The 26,267-nt window shown below is 39.7% G+C and overlaps 1 protein-coding gene across 1 annotated transcript in view; it reads left to right on the forward strand.

Moving 5' to 3' along the window:
* The window catches only part of SH3D19 (SH3 domain containing 19), a 192,167-nt gene that overhangs the window by 133,496 nt on the left and 32,404 nt on the right, over positions 1-26,267 (forward strand). The window contains exons 4-9 of the mRNA XM_023227552.3: positions 1,630-1,672; positions 4,095-4,233; positions 4,363-4,513; positions 5,702-6,706; positions 15,566-15,673; positions 22,157-22,269. Of these exons, the coding sequence (XP_023083320.1) occupies positions 1,630-1,672; positions 4,095-4,233; positions 4,363-4,513; positions 5,702-6,706; positions 15,566-15,673; positions 22,157-22,269 (1,559 nt within the window). The remainder of the gene's footprint in view (positions 1-1,629; positions 1,673-4,094; positions 4,234-4,362; positions 4,514-5,701; positions 6,707-15,565; positions 15,674-22,156; positions 22,270-26,267) is intronic.

Here is a 26,267-nt window from a genome sequence, read left to right on the forward strand (position 1 = left end):
CACCTTCCACTTCCACCCCTGCCTCCCCCAGTTTTGACAGCCTCCTTGTTCAGAGAGAAGCAGAAGTTAATAGGAGAGGGGGAAGATCTATACTTCCAATCTTTTCAAATAGGAAGAATTGAACAAGTTGAGTATTACAGAGATATGAAAGCAAGTGGTTAAAATATTTTATATCTGAAACAAATTTCCTTTGTGCACAAATCTTTACAGTATAGTATTTGAAGATTTTTTTTCCCCAAAGAGATCTTTAGAATATGTTCCTTGAAAAATAGAGATAGTAGTCTCTATTACATAAAAAATGATTCCATATGGGCCGGGCACAGTGGCTCACATCTGTAATCCCAGCACTTTGGGAGGCCGAGGCGGGTGGATCACAAGGTCAGGAGATCAAGACCATCCTGGCTAACATGGTGAAACCCCGTATCTACTAAAAATACAAAAAAATTAACCAGGCATGGTGGCAGTTGCCTGTAGTCCCAGCTACTCGGGAGGCTGAGGCAGGAGAATGACATGAACCCGGAGGCAGAGCTTGCAGTGAGCCAAGATCATGCAACTGGACTCCAGCCTGGGTGACAGAGCGAGACTCTGTCTCAAAAAAAAAAAAAAAAAAGAAAAGAAAAGAAAAATGACCACATATGAGATATGTTCCAGATTATCTGATTAAGACTTGGTTTACTTTATGAAGTAAAATTTGGGGAAAAATTTAACTATCAAGCTTAAGGACTTGAGTTTGAGACTTAAGGAAAAAGTCAGTGCTGCATATATAATATATGCTATAAACACATTTATAAAAGTGATTTGAACACCTTTTACATATATTATTATATCTTAATTTAAATAATAAAAGGCTAGGCATAGTGGCTCATGCCTGTAATCCCAGCACTTTGGGAAGCCCAGGCAGGAGGATCGCTTGAACCCAGGAGTTTGAGACCAGCAACATGGCGGCACCTCATCTCTACACAACATACAAAAAATTACCTGGGCATGGTGTCATGTGCCTGTAGTCCCAGCTACTTAGGAGACTGAGGCAGGAGGATCACTTGAGCCTGGGAACTTGAGGCTGCATTGAGCCCTGAACATCATGCCACTGCACTCCAGCCTGAGCAACAGAGTTGCTGTCTCAAAATAAATAATAAAACAGGTTATAAAAAAGGTTATAAAATTTCAGATAAGTTAGACTAAAAATGAAAATTTGACCAGTTTCATTCTACAATACATTTATAAACAAACATCACAAAAGCATAGTCATATAGATTGGAATAGACATTTAAAATTTTTTCTGCCCGTTGTTACTTCATGTCATCATCTTAATGCTCCAACCATGCAATTTATGTTTAATAGGTGTCTTCTTTTCTCTGTTCATTCTTCAAATTATTTGCACAACTACAGAATGTTCTTTGGGGAGTTTTTGAAATCTATATATTATGTGATCTCCAATATATAACCATAATTAACTTCATGCCAGTAAAATAATCATTTTGATTTACTTTTTTATTTAAGGATATTAAAATTCATACATTCTATATGATGTCAAGTATAAGCTTTTTCCAATTGTGTAATCTGTAAAAATTTAAACCCTTACCGAACGTACTCATTTTGTACTATACCAGTTTATTCCTTCTTCAACAGCTTCTCGGACTTCTATTCAGAGTGAACTTCATCGAGATAGAAGGTATGGTTATATTTATAATGGAGGACATATATTAGGCTAATAACTGAAATAAAAGTGTGTTATCAGGTAGCAAGTTAAATATTTTGCTTTCATAAGCAATGTATTCTTATATTCTGTTTCATCGTTATATCTCCTGAATTAATTTATAAGTTTGAAAGATGATTTTGCTTGAGAGAATGAGTGATACAGACTTGAAAATGTTGAGTGTAATTATTTACTGAAGTTGTTTTTTAAATGTTTGTTAAACAACTGCTACATGTAAAGCATTGTAACTGCTTCAGAGAAATGCTTTGTACCTCATGCTACATAGTAGTACTTTGTTGCCTAACCGAATGGATGGATGACAGGATAGAAAATTGAATGAAAGGATAAAGAAAGGAAAAGAGGAGATAGGCACGATGAATAAAGGCTGGACGGCTTTTTGGAAAAAGGAAGGGAAAAGAGAAGGAAGAAGAGATAATATTTGGGTAGATAGAAGGAAGGACCAGTGGACAGATGGACAATAGAATGGATGGAAGGATGGATGGACAAATAAAAGAATGGGAGAAGTGGACAAATGGCTAAATGGATGGATAGATTCTTTTTTATTTACATTACATCATGACATTCAATCAGATAGAGAGGTTTTTATAAGTCATGGTCCCTGCTGTCAAATTTCTTACAGTATGGTATAGAATAATGAAGGACAAGGACTTTTGAGTCAGAACCAAGTTCAAATCCTGACCACCACTTTCTACCATATGACCTTGGATGACAAGCTGCTTAATCTCGCTAGCTCCTTTATCCCATCTTTAAAATGGTGCTAATCATACCTACATCACAAGGTTGTCATAAGAATTAATGTACATACGATGCTTAACATTTATTAACTAATAACTCTTACTGTTTAGACAAAAGCTGTAAGCAGAGGTTCTTAGGGAGTGCAGTTCAAATTTAATCAATGATCAGCTTCTACTGTTTCACAATGTAGCATGAGTGTGTATATAATATATAATTTTGATAATGACAGTGCTTTTTTGTTTTTATTTTCCATAGAGTGCTAGAGAAAGGCAGAGCAGGTATTATCATCCATATATGTCCCGTGAGAAAACTGAGTTTTCCAATCAAAACTGTTGATTGATTTGTTCAGGGTCACACAGTTGGTGTTTGTTAGGAAATCAGGTTGAAGAGAAAATGTAAACATGCTCCAGGCACAGTGCCTTACACCTTTAATCCCAACACTTTGGAAGGATTGTTTGAGGCCAGGAGTTCGAAACTAGCCTGGGCAAGATAGCGAGCCCTCATTTCTACAAAAAAATTTTAAAAATTAACCAGGCATGGTGGCATGTGCATGTAGTCCCAGCTACTCAGGAAGCTGAGGAGAGGGGAGCTTGAGGCTGCAGTGAGCTGTGATTGCGCCACTGCACTCCAACCTGGGCAACAGAGCGAGGCCCTGTCTCTGCAAAATTAATTAATTACTTTAAACATGAGAAGGTAAAATCAGATGAAGAAAAAGATAAAAGGAGCCATACTAAATCACTACAGCTCTCCACTATTAAAGATTAATCATCAAATCATATACAAAACTGACCATGAACCCAGAGACACATATCAAAGTCTAGAAGTGAACATGTAAACCCAAAACACTTAAACATAACTGTGAATTGTAACAGAGATGAAGTAAGGCAGAAGAAGATATTCTTTTTAAATAGTAATTTTCATTTCAGAGTATGCGCTTTGTAATAACAGAAAACCAAGCTGGGCATGGTGGCTCACGCCTCTAATCTCAGCACTTTGGGAGGCTGAGGTGGGCAGATTGCTTGAGGTCAAGAGTTCGAGACCAGCCTGGCCAATATGGTGGAACTCTATCTCTACTAAAAATACAAAAATTAGCCGTGTATGGTGGTGCACTTCTGTAATCCCAGCTGCTCGGGAGGCTGAGGTACGAGAATTGCTTGAACCTGAGAGGTGGAGGTTGCGGGGAGCCAAGATCGAGATCACATCACTGCACTCCAGCCTGGGCAACAGAGTGAGACTCTGTCTCAAATAATAACAATAATAACAACAGAAAAACAATTCCATTTGACTGGTGGGCTTTTATACCTTATGCTCTATGTCTGCCCTAAGGCTAGATAGCTCTGGATTGAAGAGATTGTATAGGCCCTTACTTAGTTTTTATCAACCAAGGCAGAGCCAAGTGTGCCCAGGGTCCAGCTCTAACTTTTTGAGGCCAAAGTCATAGAGGATGATTGTCACTTGCTCCCTTGAAGCCTGTCTGGGTGTACTGTCAGAGACAGCCTAGGCCAGACGGGTCATTTCTGTGACTGTGTTAGTTCTCATAACTTTTTGGGTGGTGGTGGTTTTCATGAATCTTTGGACATTTACAGATAGACAGTAGCTTGTTACCATCCTGCAAAACCTCACTGAGGCTTCTGTCCACTAGGCGTCCAGAGATCACCATTGTGGCAGCTGAGCCGCTGAGGCCAGCCTCGTGGTTTCCAGGAACCCCACCCCCAGGATTGGGATTTCCTACATCATCTGCAGCAGGCTCTTGGAGGCCTAATGAGCTGGTTCCTGCTGAGGTGAATAAACATTACATTATCTCTTTGCATTTTATTTTTTAAATGAAATTCGAAGCTAAGAACAGTGAGACTGTCAACACCTTGGCTATTGCCCTTAGATGTCTAAAATCTTCATTCTTTACTTTTCAGCTCCCACCATCTTATGAACAAGTTATAAAAGAAATCAACCAAGTTCAAGTTAATACTACAAATAATAATAATGCTGCTGCTACTCCAAGGCACACTATTACTTCTGCAACTCAGACTGACTTTTCAGAAGTAGACAACGATCTGCCTCAAAGTAATGCAAGTAATTTGTCTTCCCTAACTCTGACCTAGTTCTAGGGAAGTGATCTGTAGGCGTCCAGCCTTTAAAATAATTTGCAATTTGTGCATAATTCATTGAGCTCTGCTGCCCAGTCAGTGTGATCACTGTGCACTTGCTTTTTTTGGGTATGTGGTGATTATTATAATAGACCATTCGTACAAACTGCAGCCCCAATCTCTTGTGCTTACCCTAGTTTATATCACAAAAACATTATCTGTATAATTCATGGTGGGTATTACCGCTGATTCCATTCATTTCCACTGAGAAGTATCTTATATTTAGCAACTTATACTTGATAGGATGCTAAGGGTGGTTGTCCTGTTAGGCTTTTTTAAAGTGTTGCACAGTGGCTCATGTGGCTCAATCCCAGCACTTTGGGAGACTAAGGTGGGTGGATTCCTTGAGCACAGGAGTTTGAGACTAGCCTGATGGCCAGGCGCAGTGGCTCACGCCTGTAATCCCAGCACTTTGGGAGGCCAAGGCAGGCGGATCATCTGAGGTCGGGAGTTCGAGACCAGCCTGATCAACATGGAGAAACCCCGTCTCTACTAAAAATACAAAATTAGCCAGACATGGTGGCGCACGCCTGTAATCCCTGCTACTCAGGAGGGCTGAGGCAGGAGAATCACTTGAAACCAGGAGGTGGAGGTTTAGGTGAGCCGAGATCGCGCCACTGCACTCTAGCCTAGGCAACAAGAGCGAAACACAGTCTCAAAAAAAAAAAAAAAAAGAGACCAGCCTGGGCAACACGGTGAAACCCCATCTCTACAAAAAAAAAATGGAAAAATTCGCTGAGTGTGGTGGTGTGTGCCTGTAGTCCCAGCTACTAGGGCAGCCGAAGTGAGTGGATCATTTGAGCACTGGAGGGTGAGGCTGCAGTGAGCTGCGTTAGAGCCACTGTACACCAGCCAGGGCAACAGAGCAAGACCCTGTCTCAAAAAAAAAAAAAAAAAAAAAATGTGTTATATGAAGAGCACTCCTACAGGAAACAGAATAAACATTTCCATTTTTGAATCACTTTTAACTAATTAAAGAAACCAAAGTCTCTTGATATTCCATGTATGTAATTTTATATCTGTGTATCTTCTATGTTTTTATCTTATAAATTGTTAACATTACGGCTTGTATTTATTTGTTTTGGTTTTGTTTTGGTCTCATCAGCACTACAGGCACCTCTCAAGCCTCTTCAGCCTTTCCCAACAGTCTCATCTGGCAATCTTCCAACAAATGTGGCACCTTTAATAGTCTTTGATATTTCTGAAGAACAGAATTGTCCAGAAAACCCCAGTGCTACAAGATGTCCAGTGCCAAAACCAAGATCAAAAAGCAACCTCAGACCAATACTCAGAGATTCTCACATTAAAGAGCAAAGTCACCAGAAAATCAGCCCAGCAGCCACAGGAGAGGAGTCATCCCCAGGCCGGCCCCAGTCTCTGCTGGACAACGCTAGCACCTCAGACAGTCAGACAGTGATGAACATTATGAACACGGAGCAAAGCCAAAATAGTATTGTTTCCAGAATTAAAGTGTTTGAGGGTCAGGCAAATATAGAAACCTCAGGACTGCCCAAGAAACCGGAAATTACTCCACGTTCACTTCCTCCAAAGCCTACTGTTTCCTCAGGGAAACCTTCTGTAGCTCCCAAACCAGCTGCTAACAGAGCTTCTGGAGAGTGGGACTCTGGGACTGAGAACAGACTCAAGGTGACCTCCAAGGAAGGACTCACCCCATGCCCTCCCCTGCAAGAAGCAGGAAGCATCCCAGTAACCAAACCTGAATTGCCAAAGAAACCAAACCCTGGCCTTATACGAAGTGTTAATCCTGAGATTCCGGGAAGAGGGCCCCTGGCTGAGAGCTCTGATGGTGGGAAGAAAGTGCCAACTCCTGCCCCGCGGCCTTTGCTGCTGAAGAAATCTGTTTCCTCAGAAAATCCCACCGACCCTTCAGCTCCACTGAAACCTGTCACTGTTCCTCCCCGACTCGCAGGGGCATCACAAGCCAAAGCATACAAGTCACTGGGAGAAGGGCCCCCAGCCAACCCCCCAGTTCCAGTTCTGCAGAGCAAGCCCTTGGGGGACATCGATCTCATCAGCTTTGATGATGATGTTTTGCCCACCCTATCGGGGAACCTGGCTGAAGAATCTGTTGGTTCAGAGATGGTTCTAGGTAAGTGAAAAGTCAGCAGTGGAGGGAAATCTAAATTCATGATAGGGTATTTTAAATGGCACTTGCTGTTTTAGTTTCTAGTATGTAAGTTACTGAGATGTGTGTGTGCAAGTATGTGCACATGCATGTGTGTATAGAAACAGGAATGAACAGGGAGATCACAAAACATGGAGCTAAGTGGGGAATGGAGACAGAGAGGGAAGGGGAAATACGGGATGGGGGTGATGGAGTCAGAAAGTGGGAGACACATGCATCGATTACTATGATATGAGCCAGAAGTAAGCAGACTGGGGCTAGGGGCTAAACTATAGTAGGTTGTGGGGTTGGCTTCCCTTACTCTTGACAGTTGGAAGTTCAGGCTTCACATTGAAAGGATCCAGGGAGGTTAGGGAACATATAGAAGGATGCAGAGGAGGCTTCTCATAGATGGGAAGTCATGCCCTGGCCCTAGAGGGGCTCCTCAGATGAAATGGGCCTCAGCTGGGAGTGCTGGGTGAGGGGCCAGCTCCAGGGGAGAACTTGAAAATGTACGGAATGAAGACCCAGCCACATGTTGCAAAATTGTTCCTTTAATCTTCACAGAACATCTTCCCTTGAGAGTGAAAAATTTTGTAAATAAAATACAACAGTTGTAAATTAGCTGCCAAGATCAGTACAATTAAATATCCCAGAAGGTAGAGAGTGTGTTTTCTTTCTTCTCACTGTTCCGTTGGAGAGTGTGATGGTAAAGCTTGTCTTTGATTTGTCAAACTAAGCTGCTCTACTTGTCATTGACAAGATTTATTTTACTGCTGTTTACTTATTTGGGTGGAATTTGTGAACATATAAACTTAATAGAATTTTCAAAAGGTTAACTGTCACTGTGTAAATGTTTAACGTGCATCAAAATAACATGCATCAAAATCGAAAGGCTCTGTGATTTCAAAACCAAATTCTGCATAGCACAGGTGTATTTAAAATGAAAGCAAACATACACATTATTAAATATTCATCATGCACAGAACATTGTAACTGACACACAGCATTTTAGCATATAAACTAAAAGACATACATGGCTTTTGTCCATAAAGGGTGGAAGGAAAAACATTTGAATATATTAAGCTTCTGCAGTGTACCTAATGCTCTGCTAAATACTGAGACATACGTTATTTTGTTTAATAATTGCAACAACCTTCTGTGAGATATCACTGCCTAAGTTTGCAAATGAAGACAGTGAGACTGACAGAGATCTATGGATCGTTTGCCCAGTGTCATAAAACAATTATCCAAGTCAGGATTCAAACTTAGTGTTTTTATTCTAAGTCTAGTTTATTTTTCACTGTATAATGTTGCTACCCAATATTTTCATGAATCCTTAACCAGGCAACACTTTAAAAACTTTTCAAGTCTTTGATAATACCATTTTCTTATATAAACCTTTTTGGTATTAACAAGATTCAGAGAAGGACAGGGATAGATAAACCCAACAGCAGCAAGCTGGAGAAATATTACCTTTTGTAGAACTTGCTAGTTTCTATGGGGATGGCAACTTGACTAGTAATTGCTGAGAATTTATTTTGTATCATCTAGCAGATAATTATAGTCATCTTCAAAAAGGAAGGTCAACAATATACTTTCAACATAAATACAGTCTCATGCTTCATACTCAGCCTTTTCTGTTTCTTGATTTCTACCACTTCATTGCACAACATTTAATTATTAGGGCGTCTTTTAGCAAAGTGTGTAATTTGCTTGTGCTATCTGACTTTAACCATTGCTCTTGACTATGGAGTTATACTGAGCTGAATACTATGTTCTTTCTAAACCTGTCTTTCTTCCTATATTTTGCAACTCACTAGTGACACCATCACACACACCAGCCTTCCCTGGAGAAACCCAGAGATCATCGTTGAGTCTTCTCACCGTGTCACGCAGTGACTAGCTGTTCAGATTTGGAGTCTGCCAGGGTCTACCACATTTGTTATGTGACGCTGGGCAATTTTCTTAACCTCACAGTGCCTCTGTTTCCTCATTTGTAAGACATAATACTACTCCTCACCTAGGGTATTGCAAGAGTTTAATGTGATCATATAGGAAAGCCCTATCACGTTGTGTGAAATATGATGATCATTAAGTAGTAGTTTTATGATTGCTACTTCTCTGCCTTCACATCTCATTAGTTACCAACTCCTGCTGGTTTTACCTTCCAAATAGTTCTTGACTCTGCCTCTCCTTTTCATCCTTCCCTGTTCTGCCCCCCTTTCGGCCTTTACACTCTGATGACTGCAGTGGCCTCCTAAATTGAGCCCACTCAGATAAGGCTATCACACTCCATACTGTGGCTACCCAGGGGGAGTTTCTATACTGCACACTGGCCCTCGTTGCCTCCCTGCTTACGCCCTCCAAAGGCCTTCAGGATCACCTCTGAATGCCTTGACCTGTGGAGGGGTTTTTGTTTGCTTTTTGATTTGGGGTTTGTGACTTTTTGGTGGTATTTTGGTAGCATTGTCGTTGTAAGTAAAGGTTTATGGTCCTGGGAAACCTTCCCTAATCATCCAGACACCAGGCAGAAACTGGGAGAGGAACACAGGAGAAAGAAGAGAAACTTACAAATAAGTCTTCCCTTCCCTTTCTCTTACCTCAAAATTAAAGAAAATCTAATAAAATAGCATTCGTAAAATGAAGTTGCCATATTAATCTCAGGAAATAGAGATCCGAAAATACTGAAGCTATGAAAACATTGTAAAGATTAGAAAAATTACTAAAGGAAAACTCATAAAACAGGCAATTTAATATTGGATTCATTTCTTGGGTAGAATGCCTTCCAGGTTAATGTAATGGAGCCCAGAAGTATTAGCAATTCTTCTTCACACCTTTACAAATCATACCCAGCTGTCAGAAAAAGGAGAATGTTTCTGCCGGCAGCCCCATTACACAGACCAGAATAATAGTTTAGCAGCCAATTTCTGCTATTAACAGAACTCAAGGGAAAGAAATGACAGAAAAGCAAGCCAGGGATGGTGAAACTAATTGTGATGACAAGCATATTATTAGAGACAGTTAATGGGTGGAAAACTACTTTATCATCAGTGTTTTTCTCAATCCGGTAATGAAGACGGTGCGGGTATAGGTATAAGAGGCCTCTGCTTGTTCACCAGCAGGTGTAGAATAACTGGTGCTGGTGTGAGGGGGTAGAGGGAAGACAGAATAAACACTGCAAATATAAGTAGACAAAAATGCCATCACTGCAAATAAAAGTAGACAAAAATGCCATTTTCTTGTCTTAGATTCTTCTTGTCTTGTCTTAGGAGATTCTTCTTGAGATGCTCTGTGTTTTTTGTTTTCTGTTTTTCTGTAGAAGCAAGAGCAGTCTGTAATAGAATTATGGCAGCAAGTTCTTAACCCTTTCCAGACTACCAAACTCTGAGAATCTGAGGTAGCCTGAGAGTCTTTTCTCTGCCTTGAAAATAGCCATTAATTCAATGACTGGAGCTGTGAGGAAAAAAAAAAAAGAAAATAGCCATTAGTCATGTGTACACAATTCAAGGTACAATATTCAGAGCTTTGAGGGCCCATTTGGGCTCTAGAATTAAGGATTTCTACTATAGAATATTGGAAATAAAATGTCAATGAACTGCTTAAATAAATTGTGGTACATCCATAACAATGGAGTATTGTGTGATAATAGGAGAGAGACCTGTTATCCCCTACTTTGGACCAACCTCCAAGATATTATTAGATGAAAAATGCAAGATACAGGATACTTTTTGTGTTATTTTAGCTATTGTTTGTGTTAAATTTCAAATGCAGTGTACAGCGATGTATGAAAAGGTGGTACAAAGGTTGTCTTTTATGAAGGAACTGGATAGGAGAGACCAGGGAACTTGGTTTTCACTGTAAGCATTTTGATCCCTTTTGAATTTCAGACCATGTGGAGGCATTACCTTTAGCAAGGTATTTAATCAATAATCTTTTTAAAATAGCTGAACATAAGCATAATTAGGCTGAAAGAAACTGGGAGAATTATCTCTTGTCGTCTTTGCCACTTCTGAAGAACTGCTTCCCCCACTGACCCTCAGATTCTGATAAGTAGAAACTTTTAAAATAACGAAACAGTGATTTATCTAAACGGTTATATTATTCAAGGTTACAAATAGAAGCTAATTGTTATGAACTAAATACGTCTAAATTAGATAAATCCAAAATTTTATATCTGCATTATTTCCTTTTAAATTAAATCCAAAAAGAAAGAGTTTTCATTTTTCTAGTTGCTTTATGGAAAATTTTATGGCCATTATTGCCTTGAAAAAGCAACGAAAGAAACCAGAAGTTTCCTCTTTTGTTCTGTTATTTTTAAGTGGTTTTGTTCTGGTTTGTTTGGCAGAGGTGTTAACTCAGCTTTATCTTGTAACTTTTTCCTTATGATTGAATTTATTTTATTGGATTTGTTTCTGTTAGGAAAGTAAAATATATTCGTTGTAACAAGTCAAACAATTCAGAGATTTTGGATTTAAAAAAAAATGTAATCTCCCCACAGTAACCAGTGTGAACAAAGTATGCAGCCTTCTGTGCCTTTGGGTATGCCAAACCAAAGCTTACACATATACACATAATGGACTTTTTCCAGAAATTTTCACCATCCTATACCTGTTACTCAGCAGAGTGCTTTATTAAACAATGACATTTATCACTTCTCTTCAGGATAATAGGTCTAATTCTAATTCATTGTCTCCTTATACCTGCCTGATACCTCACAGTGTATCATAGCTGCTTCAGTATTTCCCCTGTTGATGGACATTCAGGTTGTTTCGTTTGTTTTTTATTTGGTGGGGGGGGGGGGGTTATTTTGTTTTGTTCCATGTTGGTTTTTGCCACTACAAAAAATGCTGTAGTAAATACCCTCATAAGCATGTTCACTTCTGCCGAGGCTTTTATTTCTGAAGAATAAATTTCTGAAAGTGGGACTACTAGTCAAAGGTTATGAACGTTAAACATTTTAACTAGTACTAATGATCCGATTTCTTACCTGGTGGTGTCTGGAGTACCTCAATATGAAGTGCCAGCTTTGCTTTGTATGTTGCCCACTTATAACTTCTGTTGGAAAAAAAATATCCCTCTTATGAAAAGACATAAAAAGTGAACTTATGTTGCTAGAGAGAAGCTTGCACACCATCATAAGATAAAAAACAGGCCTCTGGCTCCCCCTTCTCATTGAAGTGATGCTGTTTATCCTCCCCACTAATCTGCACTCCTCGCATGGATCACAGCCCAGACAACATGCAGACGGAGAGGCAGATGCAGAGCTCACTGACTCAGTGAGCACAGCTGGGGGAGATCATTAAACAGACCACTCCTGCCAAACAGCCTGCGGTGATGGAACACGAAGACTTCCTTGCCTCGCTACGTGGAGAAAGAATTTTTTTTTTTTCCGGAGACATGTATAGTAGAATGATTATACGTGATCTAAGTGCCAGTTATTAAAAAACAGCTAACAGTATTAAAAATGAAAAAACGAGAGAGAGTAAGCTAGTTTGAATACTTCATAAGTTATACCTATGCTACTTCAATTTAAATCCTTCAGGTTAAAACAAAAAATGATTGGACCCTTTAACACGATAGGTGAGATCTGCCCACACTGTGTGCAGGATTTGGGTCAGGATTTCCTGAGGCCATTCTTCCCACAGCAAGCACATTTTGGATGCCCCCTGTGTTCAGCCCCTCAGAGGTGCTGATTGTCCTCTTTTCTCCTTTCCCTGCCCGCCCCTACCCCCATCCATGCCCTTACTTGTGAAATGTGAGGTGTAAGTCTTATACTGGCCCAGAATTTAATTTGATTTGGGAAATAATTTAAGTCATTACATGCTCAAGATTTTCTTCCCACTTCACACCCACCCCAAAAGCATCATTAACTAAAATTTTAAACTAATAACCAACAGGTTATTGGTACCAAAAGCAGCTATTTAAGAAATAGCACTTCAGGCCAGGCACGGTGGCTCACACCTATAATCCCAGCACTTTGAGAGGCCAAAATGGGAGTATCTCTGGAGCCCAAGAGGTCCAGACCAGCCTGGACAACACAGTGAAACCTCATCTCTACGAAAAATGAAAATTAGCCAGGCATGCTGGCACATTTCTGTAGTCCCAGATACTCAGGAGGCTGAGGTGGGAGGATTGCTTGAGCCCAGGAGGTCGAGTCTACAATGAGCCATGATTGCACCACTGCGTTCCAGCCTGGGTGACAGAGTGAGACCGTGTCTCAAAAAAAAAAAGAAAGAAATACTACCTGAAAGGTAGGACACCGTGAATGATTATTGTAAGAACTATTGAAATATGTAAAATCCAGTTTTTGGAAAGACAATGTCACCTGCCTCACCTACTGCACTCCTGTTTCCTTCTGCAGCCTGCTTCCCTTCTGCCCACACCTGAAGTTCCTCACCTTTTTCATTTCTGCTTTTTCATTTTTCAATATACTTCTCACCTTCTAATGTACCACGTAAATTCCTTATCTATTACATGTATTGTTTCTTGTCTCCATCTCCCTGCTGGAATGCAAACTCCATGAAGGCAGAGTTCCGTGCTTTGTTCACTGCTATATTCCTAGTATTTAATCATAGCAGGCACCCAGTCAATATTGAATGAACAAAAGTGCTACAAAGAAATTGATATAAAAGTGCTAAGAAGGCCGGGCGCGGTGGCTCAAGCCTGTAATCCCAGCACTTTGGGAGGCCCAGACGGGCGGATCACGAGGTCAGGAGATCGAGACCATCCTGGCTAACACGGTGAAACCCCATCTCTACTAAAAATACAAAAAAACTAGCCGGGCGAGGTGGCGGGCGCCTGTAGTCCCAGCTACTCAGGAGGCTGAGGCAGGAGAATGGCGTAAACCCGGGAGGCGGAGCTTGCAGTGAGCTGAGATCCGGCCACTGCACTCTAGCCCAGGCGACAGAGCAAGACTCCGTCTCAAATAAAAAATAAAATAAAATAAAAAATTTAAAAAAAAGTGCTAAGAAATTGATATAAAACTACAAAGAAATTGATATAAAATGATCCTGGGTTTGTTTTTCAAAATATTTATATAATAATGATACATGTAATATTTATAGAAAATACATGGACAGATACACCAAATTTTAGACAATAATTAATTTTAGAGAGATGAGATTACAAGAGGTTTTCTTTTTCTATTTTATATAATTCTTACTGTTTCTTACTTTTACAACAAATATTACTGTGAAGTAAAAAATGTACTATTATACTTGTTAGTATATATTTGTTATAATAAAGTTAAATAATTAAGGAATTTGGTTAAATCTGAAAACAGGAGCTTTGTTGTTTTATGGGTGACATAGGTCACAGTGGAAGAAAGTTATATTATTAATTTAGTAGTCTTTTTTTTTTTTAAGTTTGATGTCTTTCTTTTGATAATCTTGAGTTGGCGTTTTTAACGTAAGACTCACCTCGCTCACTGTGAGCTGGTAAGATTCCACAGAGGAGTCATCGATTTATTTTTTCCTCAGTGGCATAATAATAATTTTAGCTAGCTTGCCATCTGGGGACCCTTCCTAAGTGGTAGATAAGAAACTTAAACTAGGATTGTACTTTACCGTCATATTTCCCCACCCAGCACTGTTACTGGCGTAAATATATGAGCAAGTAGCTAGTGAGAGAGTGATGCCTCTGGCAGGGTATCTGATGGTGAGGTTGACTGAAAACTGAGTGGAAGAGAAGGTGAAGTATCAGATTGCCAAAAGGGCTTTTATTCTTAGCTCAGCCATTCATGTATCCTGCAAAGAGCTGGTCAGCAAAAGGTGCTTATTGAATTACACATCATAACAGGCAGAATTTGAATGTTGTTCATCACAGGAGCTATGGAGTGCATAGTTTTATAGAGAGTATCTCCCCACAGGCAAGATCCATAGAACAGGTGCAGAATTACAGCATATACTCATTTTGCCTCTTGTTAAATAAAAGCAAAGACAGTCTCATGCGATCCTGTGTGCTGAGTAGAATATCCATTATAGAGCATTTTCTTTTGTTTTTGCTAATCTTTTTACTTGTAGATTTCCCATTTTTTAAAAAAAGTTATAGTCATTTTTCCAAACCACTAAAAAGGACATTTATGTTAAAGACTGTTTCAGTAAAAGGTTTAGAACTATGCTTTTGTTTAAAGTATTTCTCCTAAGTATATAATGTCCATTTAAAATACTGGGTTGGTGCATTACTTTTAATGGCAAAAACTGCAATTACTTAATAAATTGGTTAAGATAGAGGAATGCCGAGTCATATATCCTTGCCGCAATATTAAATATTTGAAGAGATATGTCTTATTTTATTTCTGGGATAGAATGGTTTTCATTTTCATGTGACTGAAGTGTAGTTTTACTAAACTACTAAATCTGAGACTGCTAAGCACCTTCCCTGTGCCAGGCACAGCACTGGGTAGGATGAGGGCCCTGGGAGTAAATATTCTGGGACAGGCACAGGGGGTGTACAGGGAAAGAGTCTTTCCTCTTTGTGGCGTCTGGTAGGCTTTAGGATGTGGGAAAGATGGTCTCCTCATCTCAATTGCCCCTCATTTTCAGGCAGACATGTATGAAATGATTACACTCCCCTGAAAGATCAGCTTCTACATAATTCAAGATCATCCTCGATTTCTCTCATCAGAGAGGAAGAAAAGCCACATGAATTATTTACAGAACACTAAGTTATTTCCTTTTATGAGTTCCAACTTTGTTTTTGTCTCTGCAAACTGAGATTTTGTTTATCCATGAATAGTTTCCCCAGGGGCATGAAAAGTATGACTCTTAAATTATGAATGAGGTTTTTTGTTTCAGTCCATGTTAACTAAAACATGCAAAATAAAACTATGTTTTTTATTAGATCCCTTTCAGCTCCCTGCAAAACCAGAACCAATAAAAGAACGAGCAGTTCAACCAGCACCCACCAGGAAGCCCACTGTAATTCGAATTCCAGCCAAACCAGGAAAATGTAAGCACTTCTCTGCTTTCTTTATTTGCTTCTTCAAGAGCCTGGGAGAAATATATGGCAATTTATCAATGTCTGCTTTTGAAATTATGTATAATCTCTCATTCATAGTCAAAGCTATTTAAAAGCAAGTTGTTTTTTCACAATTCTTTGAAGAATTAGTTCAGTAAATTTGGATTCCTTACCCTTTCCCTTTCCCTTCCCTTCCCTTTCCCCCTTTTTTTTGGGAGTCTCACTCTGTCACCCAGGTTGGAGTGCAGTGGCGCAATCTCAGCTAACTGCACCCTCTGCCTCCCGGTTTCAAGTAACTCTGTCTCAGCCTCCCAAGTAGCTGGGACTACAGGCACACGCCACCACACCTGGCTAATTTTTGTATTTATAGTAGAGATGGGGTTTCACCTCACTGGTCAGGCTGGGGATTTCATTTTTCTTTAATGTTGTCTTTAGACAGAGAATAGAGGGAGACTGAAATTTAGAACAATTAGTATATCCCATGTTAACACCTCTGGTACAAATTTGGTTGGAAAGTAATCTAAACTAATAGCAAATAAAGATGTATATGTCTATCAGTCAGGAGTATATTATTCTAATCAGCATAATCTCAAATATGGCTATGTGTAAATTCTGTGAAGAGCAGTAACCAAAAGCTTGAAATAATAGTTTATAAAAATACTTCTTAAATTGGCCAGGCACAGTGGTTCACGCCTGTAATCCCAGCACTTTGGGAGGCCAAGGCAGGTGGATCACGAGGTCAAGAGATCAAGACTATCCTGGCCAACATGGTGAAACCCCGTCTCTACTAAAAATACAAAACTTAGCTGGGCGTGGTGCTGCTCACCTTTAGTCCCAACTACTTGGGAGGCTGAGGCAGGAGAATCACTTGAACCTGGGAGGCAGAGGTTGCAGTGAGCCGAGATTGGGCCACTGCACTCCAGCCTGGTGACAGAGTAAGAATCCTTCTCAAAAAAGAAAACTTCTTAAATTAGTGTAACGTTACATTTTGGTTTACTTCCTTACTTGATTTTTTCCTTACTTGATTTTTTACTAGTATAACAAATGAAATTCAGTAGGAGCTTTAATAAGTACTTCAAAAAGAAATCTGATATTTATTATAATGGGAAAGCCACAAGGGCCAGTACTCTTTATTTTAGGCACCAGATTATTAAAAAGTGTGATTAAAAGTGTGTTTTTTTATGTGTACACACACACACAGTGGGTTCCAGAGCAGTTCATGGCACTGCTTGGAGTGATCATACAGCTTTCTCTGTGGGCCTCTAATTTCATTTATGCCTGCAGTGCCTTTATATTAAAGCCCACATGCATTCTTGCCTTTGTCTAACAAGAGATTCTGCCCACTTCATTCCTCCTAAAGCAGAACAAGCATCCCACTCTTTCACCTGTAGCACCCAGGATTGTACTGCAGGCATATTCCCTTTATTTTAGGAGTTTGGTTTTTCCATAAAGCACTACCCAGAAGGATCAGTCTCTTGGTTTCAGTGTCTTCTTGATGATTCTGTTACTAACTGATGGATCTCAGCCAAGTAGCAAGAAAACTGGACTGAGGTGCTATGAAGAATGTGGAGGAGAAAAAAATCAGAGGTATCAAATTCTGGTTCTAGTTTCTTAGGAAGTTATATTTTATTTTTTTAGAGGTAATATTTTAATGTTAGATTTAAAAACCAGTGGTAGCCAGGCATGGTGGCTCACACCTGTAATCCCTGCACTTTGGGAAGCTGAGGTGGGCGGATCACTTGATGAAACCCCGTCTCTATCAAAAATACGAAAAAGCCAAGCATGGTGGCACACACCTGTAATCCCAGCTACTTGGGAGGCTGAGGCACGAGAATTGCTTGAACCCGGGAGGCGGAGGTTGCAGTGAGCCGAGATCATGCCACTGCACACCAACCTGGGCAATAGAGCAAGAACTCCATCTCCAAAAAAAAAAAATAGAAAAGAAAAAATGGGCAGTATGTTTCTTTTGACAGTATTATGGCCGGGCATGGTGGCTCAAGCCTGTAATCCCAGCACTTTGGGAGGCCGAGACGGGCGGATCACGAGGTCAGGAGATCGAGACCATCCTGGCTAACACGGTGAAATCCCGTCTCTACTAAAAATACAAAAACTAGCCGGGCGAGATGGCGGGCGCCTGTGGTCTCAGCTACTCGGGAGGCTGAGGCAGGAGAATGGTGTAAACCCGGGAGGCGGAGCTTGCAGTGAGCTGAGATCTGGCCACTGCACTCCAGTCCGGGCGACAGAGCAAGACTCCGCCTCAAAAAAAAAAAAAAAAAAAAAAAAGACAGTATTATGTAGCCCACAAATCAGTAAAATGATAGCTCATTGGGTTATCTGCCTGTTTGCTATTACTTTGTTAAATATATTCCGGATTTTAACAGGTATACTAACGTATAATGATGAGAAATATTGCCTGGATTTTAAGTAATACAACTTTTACAGACATTAGTAATAAATACAAATTTTTAAATTTATTCATCTGTTGTGTCATTGTCCCCAAGACCACCCACAGGGTTGATGATTCACTAGGAGGACTCACAGGACTCAACATATAGTTGTATTTATGACTATTATTTATTATAGCAAAAGTGTAAGTGGTACAATCAGCAAAGAGAAAAGGCAAATGTGGTGAAGTCCGGAGGAAACCAGATACAAGCTTCCAAGAGTCTTCTCCTGGTGGAGTCAGAGGACATACGTAACTCCTCCAGCAATGAGTTGTGACGACACATGTGAAATGTCAACCAGAGAAGCTCACTACTGATTCAGTGCCCAGGGTTTTTATTGGGGACTGGTTATGTAGGCACTCCTAGAAATGTTGGCACATAGCAAAATTCCAGATTTCCAGGAGGAAAGCAGATGTTCAGCATAAACCACGTATTCTGTTTTATCAGTTTTGAGGATGGCGAGAACTGTCCCAAAGTCCAAGTTCCTATATGCCAGTCAAGGACCAATCCTGTGGCTGGGTATGGTGGCTCATGCCTATAATCCCAGCACTTTGGGAGGCAGAGGCAAGTGAATCACCTGAGGTCAGGAGTTGAAGACCAGCCTGGCCAACATGGTGAAAACCCATCTCTACTAAAACTACAAAAATAAGCCCGGCATGGTAGCGTGTGCCTGGCTGATGCAGGAGAATCGCCTAAACCCAGGAGGTGGAGGTTGTAGTGAGCTGAAATGATGCCATTACCCTCCAGCTTGGGCAACAAGAGCGAAACTCAAAAAAAGGGACCAATCTTGTAAGTAGGACTTCTAGGGATGAAGTCTCAGGCCTGCTATGTTTACTTTTTCTGCACACTCGGAAACTGCATTAATAAGCTCTGAAATCCTGAAAAGGATATGCTGAGGAAGCAACTTTAATTATTATCCTGACAAAGCTCCAAGAGCTGGTAGAAAGTTGAATTCTAGGAGTTCGAGACCAGACTGGCCAACATGGTGAAACCCCATCTGTTCTAAAAATATAAAAATTAGCCCGGCTGCAGCCATAAAAAAAGAATGATTTCATGTCCTTTGCAGGGACATGGATGACGCTGGAAGCCATCATTCTCAGTAAACTAACACAGAAACAAAACTAAACACCCCATGTTCTCACTCTCAAGTGGGAGTTGAACAATGAGAACACATGGACACAGGGAGGGGAACAGTATACACCAGGCCTGTTGGGGAGTTGGGGGCTAGGGGAGGGAGAGCATTAGGACAAATACCTAATGCATGTGGGGCCTAAAACCTGGATGACAGGTTGATAGGAGAAGCAAACCACCATGGCACATGTATACCTATATAACAAACCTGTATGTTTAGCACGTGTATCCCAGAACTTAAAGCAAATTTTTTAAAAAAATTATTTTAAAAAATGAATAAATAAAAATAAAGTCTCAATTAAAAAAAAAAATTAGCCAGGCATGGTGGCACACGCCTGTAATCCCAGCTACTTGGGAGGCTAAGGCAGGAAAATCACTTGAACCCAGGAGGCAGGGGTTGCAGTGAGCCAAGATCATGCCACCACATTCCAGCCTGGACAACAAAGCGAGACCTTGTCTTAAAAAAACAAAAAGAAAGTTGAATTCTATACTGCTAAATGTAGGAGAACTGAAATGACAGAATGATTTCTAGAGAGTTATTTGTATTTATGTCAAAAATCAGTTCCTCAGAATTTTGTTAATAAGCAATGCATATATTCTGTGGAGGAAAAAGAATTAAACTTTGGTATCTGAAGAATTTGGGAAAAAGGGGATAGCTTCATGGTGCAAATGTCCTTGATCTTACTTGAACCTGTCAGCTCCTTTCCCCTGGAGCCTGTTTCTTCTGACCAGGTTGTCCTTTTCCCAGATGTCTGCGAGGCTCCCTCCCTCACCAGTCCTTCAGGTCTTCACTCAATGCCACTTTTTCTCAGAGACCTTCCCTGACTACATTATTTAAAATTGGAAATCTCCTTCCTCCACATCCCACACATAGTCACACCAGATACTCCCTGTGTTCCTCCTTCCAGTAAGCTATCTCCTTTCTACTTTCATATTACTGGCGTATACTCTTAAATATTTGTCACAACAGTATTATATTCTAAATGATCAACTATTTCCTTGTAAGAATACGGAAACCACAGCACAGAAAATATCTTCAAGATGGTGACTGAGTTGGATGTTTTTATTGTATATGTCTTAATTCCCAGAGCAGCCTTGCCTCTCACTAAGAATGTTTGCCTCACTCTAAATCATTGTTTTCCTAGTTGCTGGCCTGGGTATTTTCCTCCCTTTGAGAATGTTTTCCTGTCTGCGGATAAAACAGGAACCTGACAAATCATCTTCTTGTTATAGGTTTTTCACATGAAATGGAAGTAGAGAGTGTACATTTGGAAAAAAAAAAAAAAAGAGAAGAGAGAGAATGCTTATCTGCTCATCTCCTTTTAATGCCTAAACCAAACAGTGTAAAAGGTGGCTTTAGCGTCCTTCAGTATGTTACAGTCATCCACTCTCCAGTTGTTTTTGCACATGCATTTTAATTAACTGTCACTAATTAAATCTGGTCATCTTTGTTTCCTTCTTTTTAAAATAAGTTGGGGGTAAATTATCACTGATACGGCTGTGGTTTGGATGTAAAGGTATTGTTTGTTTAATTGAGGGCAGTTATGTTCATTAATCAGAAGCTAATGAATTAGAAAACACATTGGCTGGGCACAGTGGCTCACGCCTGTAATCCTAGCACTTTGGGAGGCCGAGGCGAGCAGATCACGAGGTCAGGAAATGAGACCATCCTGGCTAACATGGTGAAACCCCGTCTCTACTAAAAATAACAAAAAAAATTAGCTGGGCTTAGTGGCAGGCACCTGTAGTCACAGCTTTTCCGGAGGCTGAGGCAGGAGAATGGTATGAACCCGGGAGGTAGAGCTTGCAGTGAACTGAGATTGCGCCACTGCACTGTAGCCTGGGTGACAGAGTGAGACTCCATCTCAAAAAAAACAAAAGAAAGAAAGAAAACACATTGAATTACTTTTGGATGAGAGATTGTTGAATACACCACCTATTAAGAAGCAGCATGTAGGCCAGGCGCGGTGGCTCAAGCCTGTAATCCCAGCACTTTGGGAGGCCAAGACGGGCGGATCATGAGGTCAGGAGTTCGAGACCATCCTGGCAAACACGGTGAAACCCCGTCTCTACTAAAAAATACAAAAAGCTAGCCGGGCAAGGTGGCTGCTGCCTGTAGTCCCAGCTACTCGGGAGGCTGAGGCAGGAGAATGGCGTAAACCCGGGAGGCGGAGCTTGCAGTGAGCTGAGATCCGGCCACTGCACTCCAGCCCAGGCGACAGAGCGAGACTCCGTCTCAAAAAAAAAAAAAGCAGCATGTCTTATCAAAATGAACATGGACTTTTAGGTTCAAAACAATGGATCTGACAATTACTAGCAGTAAGACCTTGGTTAGCGCATTTATTTTCTTAGCTTCAGTTTCTTCATCTGTAAAACAGGTAAGATATTATCTAGTGTAGCACTGTGCAATAGAACTCTTCTGCAAAGATAGAAATGTTCTTTAACTGTGCTGGTAGCCACTAGTCACAGTGGCTAGTATTTGAAATGTGGCTAGTGCAACTGAGGAACTTAAATTTTAATTAAGATTTAAGACAATCATTAGATGTAGCTACTAGCTAGTGGACTGGACAAATCTAGCACATAGATCTTGGTTGGTGAAATGTATGTAAATATAGAGCCTAACTTAATGCCTGTCACATAAAAGGTTCTCAACAATGCTGGCTGCTATTGTAATTATTTAGTATTATTTTCACTCTCTATAAAACGTATAGTAAAATTAACTGTTGTTGACTAGCACATCAATTTTCTGAAGTTTGCTGGGAGCTCTTTCTCATTTGCTTAACTATTTGTGTGTATCTTTTATGATAGCCATTTTTCTAATAAACTAAACAGCAATCATTTCATTCTTTGGAATCCTAAAAACTAGAAATTATTGATGAATTACTGCTACTTTTTCCAGGTTTACATGAGGATCCACAAAGCCCACCTCCTCTCCCTGCTGAAAAACCTATTGGAAACACTTTCAGTACAGTATCTGGAAAACTCAGTAATGTTGACAGAACTAGAAACTTGGTAAGTGGTCATTATAGATTGTATTAGATTGAAGACGTAGTTATGCATTAATTTTGAATAGTCAGCTAATATCTAAATTATTTTATTACTGGTCAAATTAAAAACAAGAACCCTCTATTAGAGACCAGTTTCTAAGCCCCCATGTACTTACATAATGTAGTGTTCAATATGTTAAAAGTCCCTGTAGAGAGATTAGGCCACTTCATTGTACTTCACTATAAAATAATTTGTATACCAACTTAATGACATTGTCTTTTAAATGAGACTAATAATGAGGTTATTAAAATCTCTAAACACTTTTAATATTCAGGGAAATAACTTTATTCAACTTGTCAGTTTTTATTTAAAATACCCAATTAGTGACCAAAATTTAAGATAATTACCATAAGAATATTTAAATCTGAAATTTAAGAAAAATGTATTTTTTTAATTTAAAAAGTAGTGTTTTACTGTGCACTTGTTAAGATGGTGGTCAAAGATTTTTTGAAGTAAATATATATATTTTTCATTTCAACCTCAGTATCCTCATACTTTTTTTTTTTTTTTTGGTCTTCCAACTTTTGTGGTTTCTGAGGGAAACAGACATGCAACAAGTAATTAGATAAGTGATTTCAGAAAAAGAATAAAGTTGGCTGGACGCGATGGCCCCCACATGTAATTCCAGCACTTTGGGAGGCCAAGGCAGGTGGATCACCTGAGGTCAGGAGTTCGACACCAGCCTGGTTAACATGGTGAAACCTCGTTTCTACTAAAAATACAAAAATTAGCTGCACGTGGTGTCATGTGCCTGTAATCCCAGCTACTCAGGAGGCTGAAGCAGGAGAATCGCTTGAACCCGGGAGGCAGAGGTTGCAGTGAGCCAAGATCATGCCATTGCACTCCAGCCTGGGGCGACAGAGTGAGACTCCGTCTCAAAAAATAAATAAATAAAGAATGAATAAAGGCTTTCAGAGGACTTTATGGGAAGCCCATGACAAAGCTCCTGATTATTTCCTCTTTTTTAAATTGACAAATAATAATTGTACATATTCTTGGGGTACATAGTGATGTTTCAGTACATACACTGTATAGGGATCAGATCAGGGTAGTTAGCATATCTGTCATCTCAAACATTTTTCGCCACTTCTGTTTGGAATGCTCAATATCTTCCAGTCATTTGAAGCTATATATTATTGTTAACGATAGTCCTCCTATAGTGGTATAGAACACTAGAATTTATTCCTGCTGTCTGGCTATAATTTTGTATTCTTTAACAAAGCTCCTCTCTCCCTTCTTTCTACCCTTCCCAGCCTCTAGTATCCTCTGTTCCACTTTTTATTTCTATGAGATCAACTTATTTTTAGCTTCCATATATGAATGAGAAGATGCAGTGTTTAATTTCTGTTCCTGGCTTACTTCACTTAACATAATATCCTCCGGTTCCATTTATGTTGCCACAAATGACAGGTTTCCATTCTTTTATATGACTGGATAGTATTCCATGGTGTACACATGCCACATTTTCTTTATCCATTTATCTGTTGTTGGACACCTAGGTTGATTCCGTATCTTGGCTCTTGTGAGTAGTGCTACAGTAAACATGGATGTGCAGATGTCTCTTCGATGTAATTTCCTTTCCTTTGAATACATTTCCAGTAGTAGGCTTGCTGGATCATAGTGGGCTTGCTAGATCATATGGTAGTTCTATTTGTGGTTTTTTGAGGAGCTTCCATCCTGTTTTCTACAGTGATTGTACTGGGTTACATTCCCACTAACAGTGTATAAGAATTCCCCTTTCTCTGCATTCTTGCCAGCATTTTTTTTTTTTTTTATCTTTTAGATAATAGCCATCCCAACTGGGGTGAGATGATACCTCATTGCCATTTTGTTGTGAATTTCCCTGATGATTAGTGAGGTTGATCATTTTTTAATGTATTTGTTGGCCATTTGTGTGTCTTCTTTTGAGAAATATCCAGATCATTTGCTTTTTTTTTTTTTTTTTTTTTCTTTTTTTGAGATAGGGTCTTACCCTGTCTCCTGGGCTGGAGTGCAGTGATATGATCACAGCTCACTGCAGCCTTGACCTGGGCTCAGGGGATCTTCCCACCTCAGCCTCCTGAGTAGCTGGAACTTTAGGCGCATGCTACCACACTCAGCTCATTTTTTGTATTTTTTGTAGAGACAAGTTTTGCCACGTTGCCCAGGCCGTTCTTGAACTCCTGGATTCAAGCAGTCATCCAGCCTCCACCTCTCAAAGTTTATTTGCCCACTTTAAAATCAGATTGTTTGGGTTTTTTGCTGTTACGATGTTTGAGTTTCTTTTGTATTCTAGATACTAATCCCCTATCAGATGAGTAGTTTGCAAATATTTCTTGCCATTCTGTAGGTTGTCTTTTCACTCTGTTGATTTTTTCCTTTACTGTGCAGAAGATTTTTGGTTGATATAAACCCATTTGTTTATTTTTACTTTTGTTGCCTGTGCTTTTGAGGTCTTATTCATAAAACCTTTTTTAAGACCAATGTACTGAGGTGTTTTCCCTGCTTTCTTCTAGTCGTTGTATTGTTTCAGGTCTTAGATTTAGGTCTCTGAGTTGAGTCTTGTCAAGAGTAAGTGGGAGGGTTTAGTTTCATTTATCTGCATATGAATATCTAGTTTTCCCCAGCGCCTTTATTGAAGAGACTGCTTTCCCCAGTGACTGTCCTTGAAACTTTTGTCAAAAATCAGTTGGCTGTAGATACGTGGATTAATTTTTGGATTCTCTATTCTGTTCCATTGGCCTATGTGTCTGTTATTATGCTAGGTCCATGCTGTTTTGGCTACTACATCTTTGTGCAGTGTATTTTAAAGTTGATAATGTGGTGCCTCCACCTTTGTTCTTTTGGCTCAGGATTGTTTTGACTATTCAGGGTCTTTTGTGGTTCCGTACAAGTTTTAGGAATTTTTTTTCTATGTTTGTAAAGATGTCACTTGTATTTTGATAGGGATTGCATTGAATCTGTAGATTTCTTTGGGTAATATTCTCATTTTAACAGTATTAATTCTTCTAATCCATGAGCATAGAATGTCTATTTGTTTGTATCCTTTGTATCTTCTTCCATTTTTTCATCAGTGTTTTGTAGTTTTCCTTGTAGAGGTCTTTCACTTCCTTAGTTAAATTTATTACAAGGTATTTCTTTTTGTAGCTAACGTAAATGGGATTGCCTTCTCAATTTCTTTTTTTAGCTAGTTCTTTGTCATGTATCGAAATGTTACCGATTTTTGTATATTAATTTTGTATCCTGCAATTGTACTGAATTCATTTATCAATTCTAAGAGGGGTTTTTTGGTAGAGTCTTTAGGTTTTTCTAGATAAGAGATCACACTTTTTTTTTGAGATGGAGTCTCGCTCTGTCGCCCAAGCTGGAGTGCAGTGGCACGATCTCGGCTCACTGCAACCTCTACCTCCTGGGTTCAAACAGTTCTCCTGCCTCAACCTCCCAAGTAGCTGGGACTACAGGCACGCACCACCATGTCCACCTAATTTTTTTTGTATTTTTATTAGAGACGGGGTTTTATCATGTTGGCTAGGCTGATCTTGAACTCCTGACCTCAAGTGACCCATCCACCTTGGCCTGTCAGAGTTCCAGGATTACAGGCATGAGCAACCACGCTGGACCACACTCATTTTTTTTAGATGTCCATATGGCATATGATCTTTAAGGCTTGTTTTAAGAGAAATTAACTTTTAAAGTCATTGAACCAAATTTGCAGTTCAAATTTCCTAATGGTTTTACATTGTGCATTAACTATGTTTATTATACAGGCAAGCCCACCTAATCATCTGGCAAAGAAAAATTTCTTTGAAGGAAACATTAAATTAAATTAGTCAATATCTAGTTAATGAGATTTTCTTGAAGAATGAATTAAAATTTAGTGATCACTTGTGATTTTCAAAGTAGCTGGTAATAAATTTTTATTAAATCTGGGCCAAGAAAGCCCAAAAGAGCATAGTAGGGTTCCTACCATACTAATGTTAAAT

This window comes from Piliocolobus tephrosceles, chromosome 3 (assembly GCF_002776525.5).
Source record: "Piliocolobus tephrosceles isolate RC106 chromosome 3, ASM277652v3, whole genome shotgun sequence".
In the NCBI taxonomy this organism is placed as follows: domain Eukaryota; kingdom Metazoa; phylum Chordata; class Mammalia; order Primates; family Cercopithecidae; genus Piliocolobus; species Piliocolobus tephrosceles.